Raw genomic sequence first — 21,579 nt, forward strand, 5'->3', positions numbered from 1 at the left:
CAATGCATAACTCCTGTCAATCGTGTGACCTACCTTGCCACAATGGTTACACTTGAGTCGTCCTTTTCCTGGTTTGTGAGAGTGATTGCAGTCATGACATTGAGATGCCAACGTAAAGGAAACATATGTATCATCAATGGGTCTACTAGGTACACGCAAAAGAGTGGAACAAGTAGAAGTCAAAGTGGGAACAACAGGTGAACCCAAAATCTGATCACGAACATGAGAATACTCATCAGCAAGGTCGTGCAATGCTAGCAACATGAAGAACTTTGACTATTGCTCTATTTCTTTAGCAGGAGGCAATAATTCATTAAACTCATGAAAAAGAGCATGATTTTTCCCCATATAATCAGTCATAGAGTCCTGACGCCAAGGAGCAAGAACATTGAGAAGATCATAACAAACACCATAAAGATGTTGAGTATCATTGGTATATAATAATTTAGCGTGTTCCCAGATTTCAAAACATGTTTCATAAGAACGAAAAATTTGTTTTAAAAAGGGATGAAGGGTACCCCTGAGAACAATGCATAATTGAGCATCAACTTTCAACTAATGGGTAACTGTAGCGGAATCAATAGTTGTCACATTCTGAGTAATATGATCAAGATACCTTTGACTCTTAAGCCAAAGTTTAACGTCTGATGCCCAAGTTGCATAATTAGTACCATCTAACTTATCAATAGATAAATGCACATTGACATAGTTAGCATATATGGACGAGTTAGAAGCCATGAACAAGCAAGAGAGTACAAAACCTAGAACTCGAAAGAGGCCCAATCAACACAGTCAGGTCATGGTGAGCCCAATGAAGGTGGTCAGCGATGGCAACTTCTAACAGCGGCGACGGTTGTAGTGGGCAGGATCAACGAAAAAAAAAAACTTTATGCTCTAGATACCATGTTGAATATAGTGAAAAACTATATTTGGGATTAATCTCCCTTGTGTTAAATACACATAGGGTTCTCTATTTATAATAAAAGAAATATGGGCTAAGCCCAAAATAAAAAAAAGAAATAATAACAAACTAACTAAAAGATAAATAATAAAAATAAAAAATAAAGATAATATATCTAACACTTTCAATTAAAATTTAATAAATAAATAAAGATTAATATATGATTAACTATGAAACAAAAAAGTAAGATAAAAAAATTTATTTATACATTAAATTAAATTTATTTAAATAACAAGTACTATATAATTCTTTTCACGTACACGTTTTAAAAAATTAAAATATAATAAAATTATTTTTCAAGTTAATGGATTGAATTAAACAGTTTTCATAAAATTAATTATTAAACTTTAAATTATATAATTTCTTATTGCAATATTCTTCATTTTAATTATTTATTATTTTATAATACAAAAAATATTTTATGATATTTTATTTACACCTCATTTTCATTCCATTAATATATATGAGAAATTAGAATGCATTGTGGTTGGAAAATCGTGATTAATTTATTAAATGAAATTAATTTATTTTTGTGTTTAAAATTGAATTTTTAAATTATTGGAGAAATTCATAGGAGAAACAACTTCTCTTTAAATAAAAAAAATACTAAAGTCATGTAAACAACTTTAATCGAGTAATTTTTAAAAAAAGTAATCATATAAAAACATAAAAAATGTTATTTTAGAAGTGATAATAATTTAAAAATAGAAGACTAATAGAGGTATTTCCTTGGACTTAAGAAGAAGGAGTTCTTACATAGATTTGGAGTGAACATAAAGAGAGGATAAACACTTCAAGAAAGCAAGAACTTAGGAGTTATTTTTGCACTTTTATTTTCTTTATTTTTATCACAAAACCTTTGTGTTCTTGTAATTTGTTTAGTTGATTTCATTTGTTATTTGCTTGCTGTCTTGGGAAAATGTCTTTGGTACAATCTCATCTCAATGGTTAAAATTGTGTAATAGTTTAGTTTCCACTCTTAGAAGTGAAAGTGTGTCAAGTGGCTCTTAATGTCATTTGCAATTTCACATAGGATCGTTACTATACTTGTTTACATAGCATTCAATTCCTTGCAATTTCACATTACTATACTTGTTTACATAGCATTCATTCCTTCTATTTTCCTTTTATACATTGTCTTGTTTATCTTTTAAGTTTTTGTGGTACTTAGGTTGTTTGAAAACATCTTAGATAAACCTTTCTTTGGTTTTAGGAGCATTCTTTTCATTTGCATTTAGAAATGTTCTGGATGATTTTTACTTAGAAGCTTGGGTAAGGGTAATCTAAGGAAACTCTGGCTAGGAAGGACTTGGTTTTTAAGCTTGTCCATTGTGACTAACCTCTCCTTCTTGGAAGCTACTTGGAACATTCTTACTATATTGTTTCTCTTTAGAAATCATCCACCCAAAAAGAAATTTTTACTTGTGAAAATCATTTCATTCATAGTTGTGAAGTGTTTTGAAAACCTTTGTGAACTCTTTTAAACTTCACAACTTGAGTAAACAATCTCATCATTCAAGTGTTCATGGTAGTATAAGAGATAGTCAAGAGGACTTACATCTTAGGTATGACCTTACAAAAAAAGTAAGCAAGTTAGAGAGTATGTTTATTGAGTTTATGATGGAAAAAAGAGAGAAAAACAACAAGTTGAGTCATCCAATAGAAGAATGTACACTAGAGAAACATTCACCTCTCATAGTAGAAATGAGCTTCAAAATAGTCACCAAAATGAAAACTTCTACCATTCTAGTTTGGATGATCGCTTTTGTGATCATGATCATTTTTATTATAGGTACACTAAGAATGATTTGCGTTTAAAAGCTGAGAATGACATTCCACATTTCGGTAGAGAAGTTGATCTGATGTCATACTTAGCTTGGGAAGAAAAGATTGAAAAACTTTAACCATTCATCATTAAGTGTAGTAAGTTTCACATAGTTTGGTTGTGTTCTTCTATATTTTTTTAGGCATGCATATGATTGGTGGTATCAAAGGCAAAATGATGTGAAAAATGGTACCAAATCACCAATTAGAGATTGGAATGACCTGAGAGCTTGCATGAGAAGAAAATATGGTCCATCTTCTTTCCAGAGAAATCAAGAGCTTAAACATGAAAAGAGAGAACTCATGGAGAAAGATATATACAGAATGTATTAGAGGTTAAAAAGTGTTCTTTCTTAAGGAGAATGAGTTTGAAGGGAAACATGAGAAGCTCTTGAGGGATAAGGAAAAAAAGAGAAATTGAAAAGAAGAAAGAGGAACAAATACAACTAGAGAAAAAGTTAAAGAGAAGGAAGCTAGAAGAGAAAGGAAGAAGAGAGAAAAGAAAGAAAAAGAAGAAAAATGAGAGAAGAGAAAAGGGAGGAAAGAGAAAAAAAAAGAGAAAGAAGAAAATGAGAGAAGAGAGAGGGAGGAGAAACAAAAGAAAGAGAAAGAAGAGATCGAGAGAAGATAAAAGGTAAAGGAAGAAATCCTGCTCAAAGAAGAACTCCTACTCAAAGATGAAGTAATACTCGAGACACCTTGTTAAGTCTCTAAATTTCCCAATTTTTCTATGTTAATACTCTTCTTTTAGGATAATTTAGCTTTTAATTTTTTAGAATTAAGATAGTTTAAGGTAATTAGGATAAAAATAGGTTTTAAATAGAAATAGTGTTAATTTTACCTTTTTAGTTAAATAAAATAGTTTTTTTTTTAATAATTAGGTATTTTCTCTTTTAGAAAAATATTCAGAAAAATAAATAATACTCCTTTAGTTTTTGTAGGCTTTTATTTCATCTTTTTGCTTTTAACCTTTCTTCATTTCTTCTCTTTTTACAGGTTAGCCCTGGTCAAAGGGGGGCCAAAAATTGGTCAAAGTAAATTGGGCTGATTGAAGCTATAGAATTAGGCTGCACAATTACTAGAAGAACGTTGCTCTTTGCACCTCCCCACTTGCTCCCTCCATCTCCCCATTCTTTTTTTACCCTTCATTCTATTTTTCTATTCCTAATTTATCCTTTAATAAAAGTTTATTTTTAGAATTAAAATTTTATAATTTTTACACTCCTGCATATAACCTATTCATTGTCTTTTTTCTTTTCTGATCATGTTCTCATTCTTATTCTTTCTTCTTAAGAATTCTTTCTCTTATATTTGTGAGAGTATAGTGAGTAAGAGGTTATTGAAATAATTGATAGAGGGGTGTCAAACTTCAATATTTATGTGTTGCTTGAAATAATTAAAAGAAAAAAGGTTAAGAAAGGAAAAGAAAAAGGTTATTTTTGTAATAAAAGAAAAAATGAAGAAAGTTGGGGAGGTAGAGGGTGGAAACGAGGAGGTGGTGGGAGTAACCCCCTTACTAGAATTACTGATTGGAATTGACGTTGTTGAAGCTGACTTGGAGTTATGCTGATTTAAGAAGTGGGTCGCTGATGTACTTGAGATTGGGCCAACAGATTTGTTGTGATGCACTTGACATTTGGGCTTAAGTTAGACGGCGTCGTTTTGGTGCGTTCTGGCTACAGCTTCTTGGGGGTCTGAGATTCGTAAATCATTTTGGCAAAATGAAAGAAGCCCTCGAGCATTTGAGAAAGAGAAAGGAAACCCATCAGCTAGGGTTCGTGAAGAAAAGAAGGGTTCAGCTAGGGTTCGTGAATCAGCAATGAGAAGAAGAAGAAAGCAGCAGTTCGTTATCTGAGTTGGTCGGAAGCATGTGCGGAGCTTGAATAGTTGGAGACCAGGTTCAGAGTTAGTTGAAGGCCAAACGAGAAGCTTCTGAGTTAGTTTGTGATTCCCCTCATTTTCCCTTTTTCTCTCTTTTTCTGTTTTCAATCTTTTCTATAAAAGGAAGTCTTTGTAATGAACAATATACGTGCACTGGGTGACAGGCAGTGTACTTAGACTAGGTTTTTGCATTCTCTCGCTTTAGAGTAGATAGTGGTGGGTGACAGACATCACTTGTAGGGTTTACATTGCGATTCAGTTTTCAATTCTTGGTTTAGTTTAGGTTTATCAAGCTTTTCTTAGAGATAGAACTCCACTCTTTTCTCCGGAAGTCGGAGATGATCACATTGGGTAACAGACTTTGTGGATAATCTTTGATTTATGGTATCTAGTATTTTCATTTCAGCTTGCAATACAAAGTTTATGTTTCTGTTTGTTCCAATTTACATTTCTTTGATCGCCTTTCAATTCAATTTACATTTCTTGCCTTTGAATTTACTTTTTCAGCAATTTTATTGATTATGCTTATGATTTAGGTTCTTGCATTGATTCCATTCTTTTGATACTGGTTTCTGAATTTGATGATGTGTTCATATTAGAGTTAACATTTTGATTCTGTTTCTTATTGCTTTTAGAGTAGTTTTATGATGTTCTTGATGAGTGATATGATATATTTTTGGATTGTATCAATATTGGGTTGATGAATTGAGTGAGAGTCACCATTTCAAGTCCTGCAATATGGACTCAAAGACCCTAAAGTGGGCTTTATTTTACCGGATGTCTTCTTGAGAGTGACTGAGACTCTTTTCACTAAATCAATATGTGTTAAATCTGAAAATTGTTTTCAATTGAATTCCTTGTATGATTCTTTGCTTAGTTGGTTTGTTAGATGATAGATTTAGGAAAATTGCTTCATTCTTGTTTCAGTTTTGTATTTTTAGTATTGTTACCATTTGAGATCTTTTTTGTCTTGCAATTTTAAATTTTCATTTGTAGAATTAGGAATCTCACGTGTTTTGTCCCTGCATCTAGAATTAAGCATTTAGTTTCTTTATTTTTTTTTTATGCATCTGGTTTTAGTTTCTTTAGGTTCAATAGTTAAATTTCTTAGCATTAATCATTTTAGCAGATATAATCATGCATTTTCATATTTTAGATTTCATAAATTTTTCTTTCCCCACCTAGTAATAGTAAATAAGTAAAATATGTTTTAATTCTACAAATTCTAAACTTAACAAGAATCCAGTCCTTCGATTAGACCCTAGGTTACCCCTATACTACATTAGTCGGGAATTTAGGTTTGTTGAGCTTTAATGCAACTAAAAAGCCTTTCAACACACCTCCTACTCTCCCAATCATAATTGATTCAAGAGTTCTAAAGGGAGTTTTCCAAACTTTGAACTCTTATCTTTTCATTAATGATTCTCATTTCTTGATTTCAACCTTTACTTTTGAAAGTCTTTTACCTCCACTATCACTTCCCATTATTTTTAACTCCTCAATAACCTTTGAAAAATCACTCTTTGAGTTGTTGTTACCTCACAAGTTACAAATAACTCAAGGTGAACAAAAATATTTTTGTAAGTTAGGTCTTATAACTTTTGAATAAACTAAAACAAGAGATGTCCTATACTTCAAGTGTTTTGAGAGAAGGAACATTTATTTTGAATATCCTCCCAAAAGAACATTGCTTTCAAAAGATCAACATACAAGAAGCTTGGATAACTCTCATTCTTCACCTAGTGAAGAAAAAGTTTTAGATTCTGTAGAAAATATAAATTTTCCTCATGAAAATCTTTTCAAAAATAAAAGGCCTTATTTCTTTCTTCTTTTGTATATGCTTTTATCACTAGAACAACTTTTTGAAATAAAGGCCAACAATACTTTTCATAAAACCCTTTCCAAAAACAAAAGACCTTCTTTCTTTGTTCTTTTGTTTAAGTCTATTCTTTTAATAATACTCCGATTTGCTATTTGTAGTAGGTACATTTTTTATCTAGGAGGAGATCATTACACAAAAAGTTGTGCTTCCTCAAATATCTTTCCGATCTAGGACAAATCATTTTTAGGAGGGAGCGTATGATGGAATCCGTTTTGAGAACTAAATGGAGATCCATGAAGGGAGCATCAACTAAAGCTAAGGCTAGGATATTGGAAGAAGAAGAAGGACTTTCAAGCTTGTTCTTGTGTTCCCTTAAGCCTTAGAAGACATTAGACCTCTCATAAAGAGCCATGGTCAAAGAAGATGGAAGAAGAAGATGGAGCTTGAAGGATTCTAGTCTTATGGACGGTCACATTTTAGTCTTCTTCTTTATCTTAAAACACATTTTGTAAATATGTAATATAGCTCCTTTATAGGCCTTGTATTTGGCCAAGACACTTTGTTTAGCTTTGCTTAGAAGGTTTGATGGCTTTAAGAGTTAAAAATGGGTTAAAAATGGGTTTTGGAAGGAGTTAGTTGCAAGGAGTCTTTGCATTAAATGCTTTGACTAAGTTAGTTACAAAGCATAAAGCTTCTCACATTTAATGTTTAGCCTCCTCATTTAATGCTTAGGCTCCTCATTTAATGTTTAGGTTTCTCATTTAATGATGAGGCTTCTTATTAAATGATGAAAAGGCTCCTAAGTACTTCATATGTACTCTAGCCTTCTCTTTCACCTATAAAAAGAGAGGCACCCTTTTGTAATCCTTCTCTTCTTAAGTTCTCATCTTATGAAATTGTCTTCTTCTAAACTTCTTCATAAATTCTCCTTAATGGTTGGCTTAACTTCCTAGAAAGACATCTACCAAGACCATACAACACCAACATCTTCATCTCTTCATATCTATTTTCTTGCGCTACTTTTATTGATCATCATGGAGTCCACCCCTTTAAAGAAGCTTCCCCAATTCATCATGGATATCATCTTATGTTGAAGGAACCTCTTCAAAGCAATCTCCATCATTAAGCCTAGATTTTTTTTTATTGATGAACATCATCACCATTTAAGTCATTCGACCTCATATACTTCTCAAACACAAATACATGCTAAGCATTTTTCCTCATTCCAAATAAACCCAACTTGCAATTTTCAACCATCCCTGTCCCTTTCACTCCATCTGTTTTGGAAATGAAATATAGATGCAAGTAATTTATATAAGGTGCCATATCATAGTATTTGTAATACACATACATGGTGAATACATCCAATAGATTAGAGGATAGTATTTGAAACTTCTTAAGGGAGAAATTTGGCTCTATAGAACAATGATTGAAGTTGTCTCCCTAGTGTACATTATTTTTTTTACAAGCCAAGAGCACCAAGGGGAGTCTTGCCCTGTCCAGCCTCAAAGTAAAAAATCAGCATGGCCAACATTGCAATCCTGGCATGCTTTATCTCAGCCAATTTCAGTCTCTGTAGCTTGTCTGCATCAGGAATGTAAACACCATCCTTGATTGTGCCAGCAAATCCCAAAGGGTCAAAGAATTTGCCCCCAGGGTAGCCTTGATCACCAGTGGAGTTGCCAAAATTCTCAGCAGTTTTTGACCACGGGGTAGCCCATTCCACTGACTGAGAATCTGGGTTGAAGAAATCCACCCATCTCTTGCTCTCAACCCATCCCATTAGAAGCAACTGGGTGCCCAAAAGAGAACCAAAGGAGAAAGGAGCAACTGCATTAGGATCAGCTCCAGCCTCAAACCATGGAACTCCACTCCATGCCTGCCCAATAAAGATGCCTACAACTGCAGCCATCGCCCACCTCCCATGAATCAGTTCAGCTTCTCTATACCATTTCAGAAATGCTGGGTCTTTCCCCAGTCCCAGAGGGTCAAAACCATAGTCACCTGGTAGCCTGCAATTGCAACATTCAACAGGAAATGAATCCACCAAAACAATGTTAACACTTGTCATAATGATACTCTTTCAACTTTTCATTTCATCAGTCTTTTTTTCTTGATTTTGAATAAATTTCAATCAACTATTAAAAGAGATGCTAGAATGAGTGTGTAAGAAAAGATAAATTGAAAGGACTTACGAGCCATCAAGCCATTCTGGGTCAATGAAATTCCCACCACCTTTTACAGCAGGGATCCATGACTTCTTTGGAGCAGCAGCAACTGCTACAATGAGTCTTTTAGGACTAACAGCAGCACCAACTTTGGCTCCAATGCCAGCAGCAAGCAGTGCCTGACTCCTCTTTCCTCCACACAAGAACTGAGATCCAAACCTGTTTAACACAGCACCAGATGTTGCAACTGCCATATCTCTCTTTTACCTACTGCTGGAAACTTAGGTTAGTTTGGAGTTTTGCTTGAATGCACACAATAATATGACATGGGAGAAAATCTGAGGGAGCTCTCAGAGGTGGCCAAGTAGGCCATGAAATCTGCAGAACAAATCTAAAACTCTCATGGATAGATTTTGGACTAATAGGAACTTGATCTTCATCCCCTTCCATCTCTTTCATGCAACCACGTGTATCACTGCTTCACCTCATATTGTATTTTCGTCCACTTTATATCTTATAATCCGGTCTCCATTATCTACTCATAAAAACAAAATATTAACAAATGTTCAATCTCACAGCAATGATAAAATCAACCACAAAATATAAAGAACCAGAAATATTCGGAAGAAAGTTATTAGAATGATAAGAAAAGTAGATAAAATTACAGATCACGTTACTATGGAGGGTTTTGAAATGAATAATCCATTATAATCAATTTTGGATTATATATTTTGAACTATATCTTTATTTTGAAATGTTATTTTCATCATTACACTGTAATGAAAAGCCGTAGGTTAAAATATATGGAGGTGTAAAAAGCAAAAGGTCCTGTGGTAACAAAACTGTTCCATTCTACTATTTTCCTTTGGTTCGATATTCTACTATTTTCATTTACGGCTTTTTCTTCTTGCACCTCCTTTTGTGTAATATTCTAATTTTAATTTTGATCAATTAAAGACATCATAAGATTGATAAATAAAAGAAATTGTCAACATATAATATTAATATAACTATATAAAAAAATAATCATAATGATAAAATATATCTAAAACAATTAAGCAAAACTATTAGACGATAAAGAAAAATATTTTGCTAACACTAATAAGGTGATCATTGCAAAAAAAACAAACACACAAAAAACACGAAAAGAAGCAAGAGGGTAAGCTAATGTGGAAAAAAGTTTTCATAAAACAAACATAGAGATACTATTAACATCACTTCTTCATAAAAACAATTATATCACATATAAAGACTCATACTAGATTCAATTATGTGGACACATGAATTGATATCTGGTGAGTTATATTCGCAACATCATTGTCCTTTATTGCTCTATAGGACCATTGTCAATGGATTTCACTTTACCACACACAAGATTAGTCTATTAACATTTTTTGCCAAGATAAAGTCCCTAGACTAGGACCTCTTGCACTTCTCACAACAAACATCATCCTTCTTTACTTGAGATTGGATGGTTATTAGAGTGACAAGATAACTCTCAATATTGAATCCACGTATCAATACATACACTAAAGAAACGCCACCATAGAAACTCTCCACAAGACCCCTGAAATTATACCAAAAAAATTATAATGCTCATATAAATTAGTAAGCTCATCATCTCAATTTCATAAATCATTATTTTCATACATATTTATTCACAAATCTATCAACCATTCTCAGATAAACATTATTGTAGAAAATGTAATGCTTTATATCTCAACCAAGAGGGGAATGAATTGGCTAGCTCTTTAAAAAATTGACCCTTTAAAAAATTTAATCTCTTTAGGTGTATGATTTCCTATCTCCTAATGAATTCTTCTGCCTTTTCATCATGTTGCTCTCCTTGGTCTAAAATAATGTTTCTTTTCATCATGATAATAGGAATAGGCTTTCATCACATCTTCCTCTACTTCTCTTCACACCCTCCAACTTTACACTCACACGTTCATGAGACCTTTGGAGTCTTCCAAACTATAGTTGATTGTGTTATTGCAGTTGAGTCATTCGTAAGTTGAGGTTCTCAAGTGCAACCATGATTGTCGCAGTCTTAGGTGATGAAGGATCATTATTCGATGAAGAAGTGATGTCTTACAAGAAAAGGTTAGTAATAATAAATAGATTTAGGACATAATCACTTTTCTAAGTGTTTCACTCAAATTTCACTTATGTACCACACTTACAGGTTTTTTCTCAAATGTACTATTGTGCCTTTTACCACTTAAATTCCATTTAGGGCTTTGCAAAGAACTTTAGTAGTTTAAGCAAAAAGTGAACAAAGAATGTGAAAAATGCAAAATCTAAATCTTAACTCAAAAGATAAAAGAAAATACAAATTGCAAAACAAAACTAAAAAAGAGAGACATAAAACAATAAAATAATAAAATAATAGAACTACCAAAAAAAGTTAAACAAGACAACACAAAGTCTTAAGAAAATGATTGATTGCAATTCAGTAGATGAATAAACCACAAACAAAAATTTGTAGCAAAATTTTATGTTAAACTCTTTAATTTTTTCTTAGATCCTTACTTTTTATTTTTTTTCAATATATATATATATATATATATATATATATATATATATATATATATGTTTCCTTTTTTACTTGACTCCATTATTCTTTCTTTTCTTTTCCATTTTGAAATTCAACACAAAAACAATGAAAACTAAACAGATTGTCTTTCAAACCCCAAAACTCATGTAAAATCAAAGTAAATAGTTAATACAAGGTAAAATACCTTTTTCGGTCCCAGTTTTGGTTACGAATATTCGAAATGGACCCCATTTTATTTTTTTCTTCAATGTAGTCCTAAAGAACGTAATTGTGTTCAATTTAGTCCTTTTTTCTGTTCAATGTAGTCCTAAAGAACGTAATTTGTGTTCAATTTGTTCCTTTTTACAAACTCCGTGAACCACAAACAAGGACTAAATTGAACACAAATTACGTTCTTTAGAATTACATTGAACAGAAAAAGGACTAAATTGAACACAATTACGTTTTTTAGGACTACATTGAATAGAAAAATAAAATGGGGACCATTTCGAATATTCGTAACCAAAACTCGGACCAAAAAATGTATTTTACCTTAATACAATTAACAGAAAAACACAAAAAATATATAATTTCTACAAATGAAATGCATAAATGTATAATTATAATTGAGAAATACAAACAACACAAAAAATTAAAAACTCAATAAAACCTTAGGGTTTTTACTCCTTAAAAAATTCTAAGAACAATGAACCAAACAAAATTTTAAAACAAAACATATAACACAAACATTCAAAAATAAATAGATTTTTTTCATATGACAAACAAATAGGATAAAAGAGAAAATTCAAACCAAAACCTTGCTTTAGATACCATATGATGCAATTCGGATACCAGATGATACACTCTAGTTCCTGATGATACGATCATATCTAGGAAAGAGTACGATCACTAGTGTGGGACAAAAGGCACAAACAAAATAAATTAGAGAAGAACCAAAATAAGATAAAGATAAAGACGCCATAGTCTAGTAGATTGATAAGTCAATGAAAATTTGCCATAAAATTTGTCATCTTTTATAAGAATTAGAATTAGAATTGCCACAATCTAACAAATTGATCAATCAAGAAATATTCGTCATAAAGAATTCAATCTTTGATAAGAATCAAAATTCTAATACAAGAACCAAGAAAATGCTCTCTCAATGGAAAAACTAGTTTTCATATAATGACCATTTAAGGTGTATAGAAATGTATTTGGTACCTCTATATATAGGCACAAGCTCAAAAACCTCAGATCCAAAAATAACTTAAAAATTTAAAAATATAAATGAATTATTTGTCAAGCTAAACACATTTCTTTCCTAATGACTAATCGACACTCTCGTCTAATAAGATAGGTAATTCGTCCAACAAACATACAAAATTAAAATTAATTACAAACGTTTTGATTACCTAAAATTTATTCAATAATTATGTTACAAATTAATCTATATTTCTCAAGTTCTTTGAATTGCAAAACTTATCCTCAAGTTATATTTGTATTGAATTAGGAGAGAGTCCTCTATACATCTCCATATATTTTAATATTTAGATTCTTATTAAATGGTGAAATTAATCTTTTTTTTTTTAATTTTCTTCATTTATCTTTTTCTTTCTACACTAGTTTGCATCCATTTGGTTTCATCTTCTTTTTCCTACACCAATCCCCTTCCTCATTTCTTCTATCCTTTCCTTATATTGAAAAACATATTCTCAATTGTATAATTTAAAATGTATAAGCCCATACTACATCACTAAGCCCAACCAAATAAAGTCAAATAAGACCAAAACGGTGTGACTCGTAAATTCTTACTATGCTGAAGGACCATAACACTCTTTCTGCTCACCCCCAATTCCATAATATTTCATCATTGGAAACTTCCACACATTGCATAACATGCGTTATGAAACAAAACGTAGTACAAACATTTACAAATATTCAATAGTACGAAGATATTCACAAGTAAGCATTCTTCCTGTCTTTTATGTTTTTTTTATATTAGTCACAAAAAATAGTTATCTTGATATGTTGAGAAAGGTCATATTCCCAACTTATTCACAAAGACAAAAGATTATTATTGTGTATTAAAAATCATTTATTACATTTCATCTACTTAGTTCTTTAATAAAATAAAATAAAATAATAACTTTTTCTTTTTCTTTAGATGCTATTTTTCCTCGAAGAAGCAAGAGAGAGTAAAGAGACTATATTAGTTTGTCTCAACTATGGAGGCTGTATCTAATTATTAGAAACATTTAATTACAATTTTTACTTATTTTTTCAAACAACAATCCCAAATATTCTTTTCATAATAGTTTCTTTAGGCTTTTGTACACACTCCCCAAAAGAATATGTTAACACCCAGTTCATATAAGATAAACAAATATGAAATATGAACTCAAGTTTTTAGTTAAAACACTAGTGAAAGTATAATACATGGTTTTTCAAAGAGTATTATAGATATACACAAATAATTGCGAGAAGACAAGAGAGATATAACAAAAAGAATAATATATATATATATATATATATATATATATATATATATATATATATATATATATATATATATAATAATTATAGTTTAATGATTAAATTATAAAAATAAATTTAAAAAAATTAAATAATGTGTCGTATACCCTAGTACAAAAATGGACTATGATATCGGTGTTTTTCAACTTTTAATGTCCAAAAAACATGGAAGTCATACTGGAAGACATTAATTGACGTCGAAAATAACTATTTAAGATGTTAATTGACATTTGAAAATATGCATTTTCAGATGTTAATTGATGTCAAAAAACGACAATTTTTTACGACAATTAATATTTGAAAATGACCATTTCGAACGTCAATTAACATTAGAAGATAGTCATTTCTGATGTAAAATGAAGTCTAAAAATGCAATTTCAGACGTCTCTCTCCTTTGTATGAACATATATCCGGAACTCATTTTGGCATTTCATATATTTAGAATTCATTTTCAAATTTGTATGAACATATAAACTAAAGCTATAACAAGTAAAAACCTGAAAGACAGAAAAACCATGGGAATGTGGCTAGCATAGAATGAAGAATGAAGAAAGAGTTGGTGTTTGTATGAAATTAAGAAAAATATTTGGAAAGTTAAGCAGATCTTTAAACAAAAATAACTTTTGTCATGGTTAGCAGATTTTGTATTATTATATATTGATTTTGGGTTAAAAAAATTTTGAAGCCCGTGATAGCCCGCATAGCTAGTTGTTCCTTCTAGATTTTCAAGGAAAAGGCAGTTTTCAATTTTTTTGTCAATTTCTTTTGTGTTTTTCAAACTTTGAAAAAATATTTCTCATACTTAGACTTTAAATTTTGATCTAAATTTTTTTTTTTTGGAGGCTTCTCATGATTTTTTAATGCTTTGAACAAATTTTTACAGTGTAAGAATAACAAATAAGTTCACCAATTCCAACAAGTTCAACCAAATTATAGCCTATAAAAAACAAAGACAAAAACAAAAGTTCATCAAAAACCCCAAAACGAAACAACTCTTAAGGTATAAAGTGTTCCAGTGAGGGAGAACGAAGAATATGTCTATGCTCCAAAGAGTACTCGTGCACAAAACCAGTCGGTTAAAACGAAAAAAATCATACCTAAAGTAGTTACTTAACATGCATTTGTGTAAAATGAAAGGAAGATTACATGTGTTGGTCGCGTTGAAAGTTTCGTTCAAGAAGGGTTTGAGTTTGGTAGTGTTTCTAGTTGTAACTATTTAAACATTTATACAATCGTAATTACTTTTCATTTAAATAACTATTTTTTGTTTAGGTTTTAGGTTGTAATAAATAAATTTTAAATATTTTTAAGTGATGTGGAGCTATTGGACATGGTAGGAATAATAAGTTTTTTTATCTATAAGCAAAATGTAACATCCCAAGTCTGGGAGTCACTCGAGTGTGTAAAAGATTTTCGAAACTAAGAGAAACATTCAAAATTTATTTATTACAACTTAAAGTCATAATGTCCATTTTCTCTTAGACTTAGACTTGGAGGTTTATGTTCCTTCTGTATTTAATAGTCCCAATCACTTAGGAATCGAAACCAAAGATAATTCAAATACTCCTTTCAACCTCTGAGCATCTTTTAAAGGTAAAATTATAACGAAGAGTGAAAGCAAAGAACACATCATATAAAAAATATCATTCCACGAACTTGAAATTTGGAACAATTTCATTTAGTGTTAAATTGAGATAAAGTGATAAAGAAAAAAAACATCTACAACATTATTGTTCATTACATGTAACGAAACATTTATATGATAATTTCCTAAGAAAATAATAGTATATAATATTTATCAATATTAAGATAAAATAAATTATAACAAAATCACACAAATTAAAATTCAACTATAAGATTATATTCTTATTATGTACAATAGTCTCGTATTGTTTTAAAAAATCAATATCAAAGATAATATAAATATTTTTTCCATTTTCCAAACATTTTTTAGAAATAAAATTGTTACTAAGATTCTAAAATAGATTATACTTTACATAAGAACTCACGTATTTAGAATTGAAATAATTATATGTAATATTAAATTGAGATAAAATCATAAAGAAAATAAATCAGTGTAACTTAAAGTTTATATGATATTTTCCTAAGAAAATATTAAGTTATAATATTTATCAACCTTGGATGGAATATACATTAGTGCAAAAACGTTCTTTAACGTTACCCCATTGACGTCGGTTTGTTGGTAACCCGATGTATATGAGTGGACGGTGGCATTATTGTAAATAACTTGGTAACCTAGACGTCGGTTTTCGGTTAAGGCGACGTCTTTTACACTGTAGACGTCCACATTGGCGCAAATTGACATCTAATGGTCTGGGGTAGGTGAGAAGACAGTCAATTGACGTCGGTGTTCACGGGGGGCCGACGTCTATGAAGCTGCAATTAATGCTCTTCACCTAATTTTCAGGCGCTTAGACATCGCGTAGTCAAAAGGCGACGTCTACGGCCTGAATGAAAGGCGAGAAGACAAAAAATCTTCAATTTAGACGTCGGTGTTCAGTAGAAGTGACGTTTATGTGCCTATAATTAATTAGGTTCACCAAACTCGAGGGCCATAAACGCCGGGTAGAAGGGGCACCGACGTCTATGTGCCTGCAGGTAATTATGTTCATCATTATAGACGTCGGCGCCCCATGACAGTTGTCGTCAACATCCCTGAAAGGAAATCAAACGTCAATCGTTTCAGCTTTCTAGACGTCGGCTCCCCTAGACACCAACGTCTATTGGTATTCAAAAGGTCAAATGAAATGTTAACTTGGACGTCCTATTAGTGAGATAACCGACGTCTATGTCAATATAGACGTCGGTGTCTAGATCAACCGACGCCCAATTTCATTTTAAATGCAACCGCAAACTCTTCGCGGCATTCAGTTTCTGATATCATCTTCCTCTTCTCCATTTCTCTTGTGGCCTCTTCCTTTTCTCGCTTGTGGCACCTCTTCTTTTTCTCTCTTGCGGCATCCCAGGTGCGTGGTTTTTTTTTATGCTTACCGTTTAAACTTTGTTTAGTCTTTCGTCGATTATCTTTTGGTTCAACTGATTAAAATTTGCTTTCTTTGTGTTGTGTTTTAATGCAGTTTTGTTCCTTTCTTGGGGTAACGTAGTAACACATTCTCCCTCTGCTAGCTGCCTCCCAGAAAAAAGTGGCGTCTAGTGAATTTCTTTTGATCATTTCAACCCAAAAAGACCTTGGGTCGTTGCCTAGTTATCGTTTCACCGTGATTTTTTCTTCTTGCGGATGAAAATGGAACTAAGCAAGAACCCAGGTTCGGTTTTGGGTTGAAAAGATCCATAAGAAATTCAAGAGACGCAAACTTTTTTTTTTTGTGGGAAACTAGCAAAAGGAGATTGTGCTACTAGGCTATCCAAAGACGGGAACAAAACTGCACTAAAACACAACCACTGTATTAGATGTCGGTTAATGCACACACCGACGTCTATAGTACCTCTTAGACGTCAGTCAGTGTCATTTTCGAAGTCTTTAGTGCCTCTTCGACGTCGGTTATTGCTAAGACCGACGTCGATAAAGTGTCTTTAGACGTCCATTCCCTCCTACACCGATGTTTATGCTATGTTCTTATGAATGGATTTGGGGGCGATGATTTGAGTGGATTTGAGGGTAATTATGTTGTTTTTTTTAGTAGATTTGTGGGTAATTGAGAGTGGATTTGAGGGTAAAGATTGTGAGAATTAGTGTAGGATTTGATTGATGTGATAGAATTAAAAAATTTGTTTAATTGGTAGAAATGAAAGTTTACTAAAATGCCCCTAGCTATTTTAGTAATATAAAATGTTATTTTTTAATGTTATATTTAAATGTATAAATGTNAATAAAGAAAAGAAATTAATTAATAATAAGTCAAATTAATTTATAAAATCTTAAAAAAATATAATAAAGTAAAATAATTTTTTTTAATAATTTAGTATTTGTTTGTAATATAATTTCTTACCAAATACTATCAATTTATTTGTCTACGAAAGTCAAATTCATTATTCATAAACAAACATATAATTAAAAAGAGTTATTATATTACATGATCTAAAAAGAAGTCCCAACATAATAACATACAATTATATTATGAATACTTCATGATGATCTTGCTTCATTGAGGTAGCGTTGCAATGCATTGAAACGATATTGTTACGGCATCCCTATTAGACGTCTTGTATAGGATGGATGCGAAGATAAAAAGTCGAAGTATTGTCTGAATAAATTTTGATCTTCAATGTTCATAGTCTGTAATAAGTTTTGAATTTCTTCTGTTGTTGGATTAGGTCGTTCAGTAGTAGCATTTGATAGGGAATTTTGANGCTCCACGACCTCTGTTAGTCGTACAATAGCAGCAGATAGTCTTCTTCCTTCATTAATTAATTCTTGCACTTCATCTATGATTTCATCCATGATTCGAGAATCCATCTGTTTTGCAGTTAATTTCATTGAGGGATAAATAAAAGTATGGAAATTCATGTCAAAGATAATAACATTCAAAAATAAGTAATGCATAAGTCTTGAAACAAATAAGTGAAATTAACACACTTAAGTCATGTAATGCATTCTGAGTATAGTAATGGACTTAATCATCTAAATTGTGAAGAATTAAATTAACATTCTGATTAAGGTGAGCAAATTGGCGATTCATGTCAAGGGATAGGTTTGCCAAGTTATCTTTAATACGTTCAACCCGCACTTGCATTTGTTCCATCCCCTGCATTCTCTGTTGCAAGTCTTGTACCCCCTCCCATATTTGATTCATCATATTAGGATTTGAAAATTCTGGAGGAGGTTGCACAGGGTTGTGATGTTGCTGTGGTTGGTCTTCTTCTTCATCATCGCCATCATCGTGTTGCCAAACACCATTCACATTAACCATGTTCAATCTCTTCAAAGAATTAATTGAGAAATGATGTCTTGGCCCAATATGACTGGTGCCATCACCATCAACATGTACTCCACAATATTGCATTATTTGTGTGATGAGGACACCATATGGTAGGGGTGTGTCACTGGCCTTGCATTTAAGCATATGTTGCATGATGTGATGAGGCCAATTGAGAGCTACATTATTTTTAATCAGCCATATCATGAAGATATCCTCTTGCAATACCTTTGCAAAATTTGCAGGTCGTGGAGTCAGCATATGCACAATAACATAATGCAGAAGTCTATCATTAATATTCAAACACCCAACTGTTTTAACACGTTGACCCTGCATTTCTGGTCTAACCATAGTAGCTACTGCCATCTCCCGATCATAATGAAAGTCTTCTGGGATATTTGAAAAAGACAACTTTTGACCCTCATATTTCATATTAGCANTCTGGAGGAGGTTGCACAGGGTTGTGATGTTGCTGTGGTTGGTCTTCTTCTTCATCATCGCCATCATCGTGTTGCCAAACACCATTCACATTAACCATGTTCAATCTCTTCAAAGAATTAATTGAGAAATGATGTCTTGGCCCAATATGACTGGTGCCATCACCATCAACATGTACTCCACAATATTGCATTATTTGTGTGATGAGGACACCATATGGTAGGGGTGTGTCACTGGCCTTGCATTTAAGCATATGTTGCATGATGTGATGAGGCCAATTGAGAGCTACATTATTTTTAATCAGCCATATCATGAAGATATCCTCTTGCAATACCTTTGCAAAATTTGCAGGTCGTGGAGTCAGCATATGCACAATAACATAATGCAGAAGTCTATCATTAATATTCAAACACCCAACTGTTTTAACACGTTGACCCTGCATTTCTGGTCTAACCATAGTAGCTACTGCCATCTCCCGATCATAATGAAAGTCTTCTGGGATATTTGAAAAAGACAACTTTTGACCCTCATATTTCATATTAGCAACATTCAACCAATCAGCAGGTTTCAATCTAATTCTTCTTTTGTTCACCTCACTCATCAAATATCCATTTCCAGAAATCTTCAGATTTGAGTAAAAAACTTTGATTAGGTCTGGATAAAAGGGTCCCTGCAATGTAAGAAATTCCACCACCCCTTGAAATAGAAGATTATGTTGGAAAAGTAATCCTGAACCGGCAAATGATTCGAAATTCATTATCTTTGGAAGAACAATATTCCTAGTGTAGAAATCAACTGCATAGTTTTCCATTTGATGGCTGTGAGTGAAAAAACGACGTTGATCTAATTGTTCTTCAACAAATGGTCTGATATTAGCTGCATCTTCTGCCTCATTTTGAGTTTCTTTTCCCTTGCGACTTTTTCTAGGCCTTTTGGTTGATGAAGAGGCCATTTAAGAATTTCTTGAACAAAACAATATTGTGTAGAATAACAAGGTTAGTGATATCAAAGTATTGAATATTAAAAATAATTAGAAGCAAAGTGAAATCATTACATAATAATCATAACAATAATGTCCAATAGTCATACATCCGAATTAACAAGTCAAAATGGCATAATAAAGATGTAATAGAAGTTGTTACATAATACAGCCTAAGAATCACCGCTGCAGAACATTTGACATAATTTATTCCACCTTTTGTGTGGTGGAAGTCCCATCAACTTCTTAACACATTTGGGCTTGTCGCATAAGAAGTCATAGCATTGGTCCAATTGGGATTCATCAGATATGTTCATACCAGTCAGCATATTATAAATGTCAGATTCTATATAAGTATAGCTTGTGGAGCGACGTAGTATTTCATTTCTTTCTTTCATGGTTGTGACCTGTTCAACTGCTGCATTAGAAATAACACCAAAATGAACATTTGATGAACTAAGGACATTGGTGAAACCGTCCAGGCTGGTAGTGAACTTCTCAAATTGGGATTCAACAACATCCATCGTAGCTGCCTTCCTTTTCGAACCTCTTGAGGATGAAGTCCCACCGGATGGGACTGAAGGCACAGATTGAGTCCCACCTGGACTATATTCATCAACTGAGGGAGGAGGTGATGGCGGAGTTTGGTCTCTATACCCCATCCAGTCAGGCTACTCAGGAGTGTACTCAATATTCTGATTTAGATCAACATTAACACGAGGCGCATCCCGCCCTCGACGTATTTGACGAGCGGTCCGAACACCGCTCCCTATAGCTCGATCCGCAGCCCATAACTCCACCATTAAATCGTAATGTCGGATACTGTTCAGTCTCCACTTTGCGGCAGTTGGCCGAGACTGCACAAGAAACGTTACAAATATATTTGTTCATATTATGTGATATAAAATATTGCGAAATTCTTTGTATTTATTTTAATATACCTGAATGAGGTCCATCCAGACTTCATCCTCCGCATCAAATCGCATAGTGATAGGGTTCCAAGCAAAACCGCTTAATCCAGAAACTAGGTCATGAACCTCACGCCATTTATCTTTCAATACTTTCTGACGGTTTTTAACATTATTTTTTGTAATGGCAACATACCCAGAGACATGTAGATTATCAACAATGTTAGTATACACTTGAGATGTCCAGCTCCCGTCAACCCTATTACCGATTCTTGATTCCTCAATCATAGAGTGTAACAGACGTGCGTCCATGTCCTCAGTCCACTTTGTGAACTCTCTCGTTGGAGCAGAGGACTCAACGGCGGTTGCCTTACCTCGGTTCATGATATACCTACTTGATAAACAAAATAGTAAAAAGTTAAGACAAAACATCCATTCAATAATGTTCTTGTAATACTAATAACATCCATTAGTCATACAACATACAACACAATCAAATACAGTAACTAAGAGTTCTGATAATCTCGCCACATTTGATCTGCTATGGCATCCCTAATATTACTACCCATCCTATGATCCTCTTCCCTAAGTTGAGACGATGACACATTATGCTCTTGTCTTTCATTCAACTC

The 21,579-nt window shown here is 32.6% G+C and overlaps 2 protein-coding genes and 1 long non-coding RNA gene across 3 annotated transcripts; 1 reads left to right on the forward strand and 2 right to left on the reverse strand.

Annotated features, from left to right (window-relative positions):
* The first annotated feature begins 4,446 nt into the window (after positions 1–4,446).
* Positions 4,447–7,399, forward strand: LOC111242511. The gene is made up of 2 exons (XR_002669614.1): positions 4,447–4,721; positions 6,647–7,399. It is a non-coding gene; the product is annotated as an uncharacterized LOC111242511 (long non-coding RNA).
* A 398-nt stretch (positions 7,400–7,797) lies between these two features.
* On the reverse strand, positions 7,798–9,078 carry LOC106774152 (chlorophyll a-b binding protein CP24 10A, chloroplastic). The gene is made up of 2 exons (XM_014661031.2): positions 8,684–9,078; positions 7,798–8,500 (listed from the first exon to the last, which is right to left on the reverse strand). The coding sequence occupies exons 1-2, from the start codon at positions 8,908–8,910 to the stop codon at positions 7,951–7,953; spliced, it is 777 nt and encodes a 258-aa protein (XP_014516517.1). The 5' UTR covers positions 8,911–9,078; the 3' UTR covers positions 7,798–7,950.
* An 11,632-nt stretch (positions 9,079–20,710) lies between these two features.
* On the reverse strand, positions 20,711–21,331 carry LOC106773119. The gene is made up of 2 exons (XM_014659810.1): positions 20,981–21,331; positions 20,711–20,896 (listed from the first exon to the last, which is right to left on the reverse strand). Exons 1-2 carry the CDS (start codon positions 21,329–21,331, stop codon positions 20,711–20,713), a joined length of 537 nt encoding a protein of 178 aa, XP_014515296.1.
* Positions 21,332–21,579: the final 248 nt, after the last annotated feature.

This window comes from Vigna radiata, chromosome 9 (assembly GCF_000741045.1).
Source record: "Vigna radiata var. radiata cultivar VC1973A chromosome 9, Vradiata_ver6, whole genome shotgun sequence".
Lineage (NCBI taxonomy): Eukaryota > Viridiplantae > Streptophyta > Magnoliopsida > Fabales > Fabaceae > Vigna > Vigna radiata.

Bases quoted from the DNA above. Each gene is read 5' to 3' on its own strand.
- LOC106774152 (XM_014661031.2), bottom strand. From the start codon at position 8,910: ATGGCAGTTGCAACATCTGGTGCTGTGTTAAACAGGTTTGGATCTCAG. The intron at 8,501-8,683 runs GTAAGTCCTTTC...TTGCAATTGCAG, and splicing joins CCAGAATGGCTTGATGGCTC to GCTACCAGGTGACTATGGTT.
- LOC106773119 (XM_014659810.1), bottom strand. From the start codon at position 21,331: ATGAACCGAGGTAAGGCAACCGCCGTTGAGTCCTCTGCTCCAACGAGA. The intron at 20,897-20,980 runs GTATATTAAAAT...TTTCTTGTGCAG, and splicing joins TCTGGATGGACCTCATTCAG to TCTCGGCCAACTGCCGCAAA.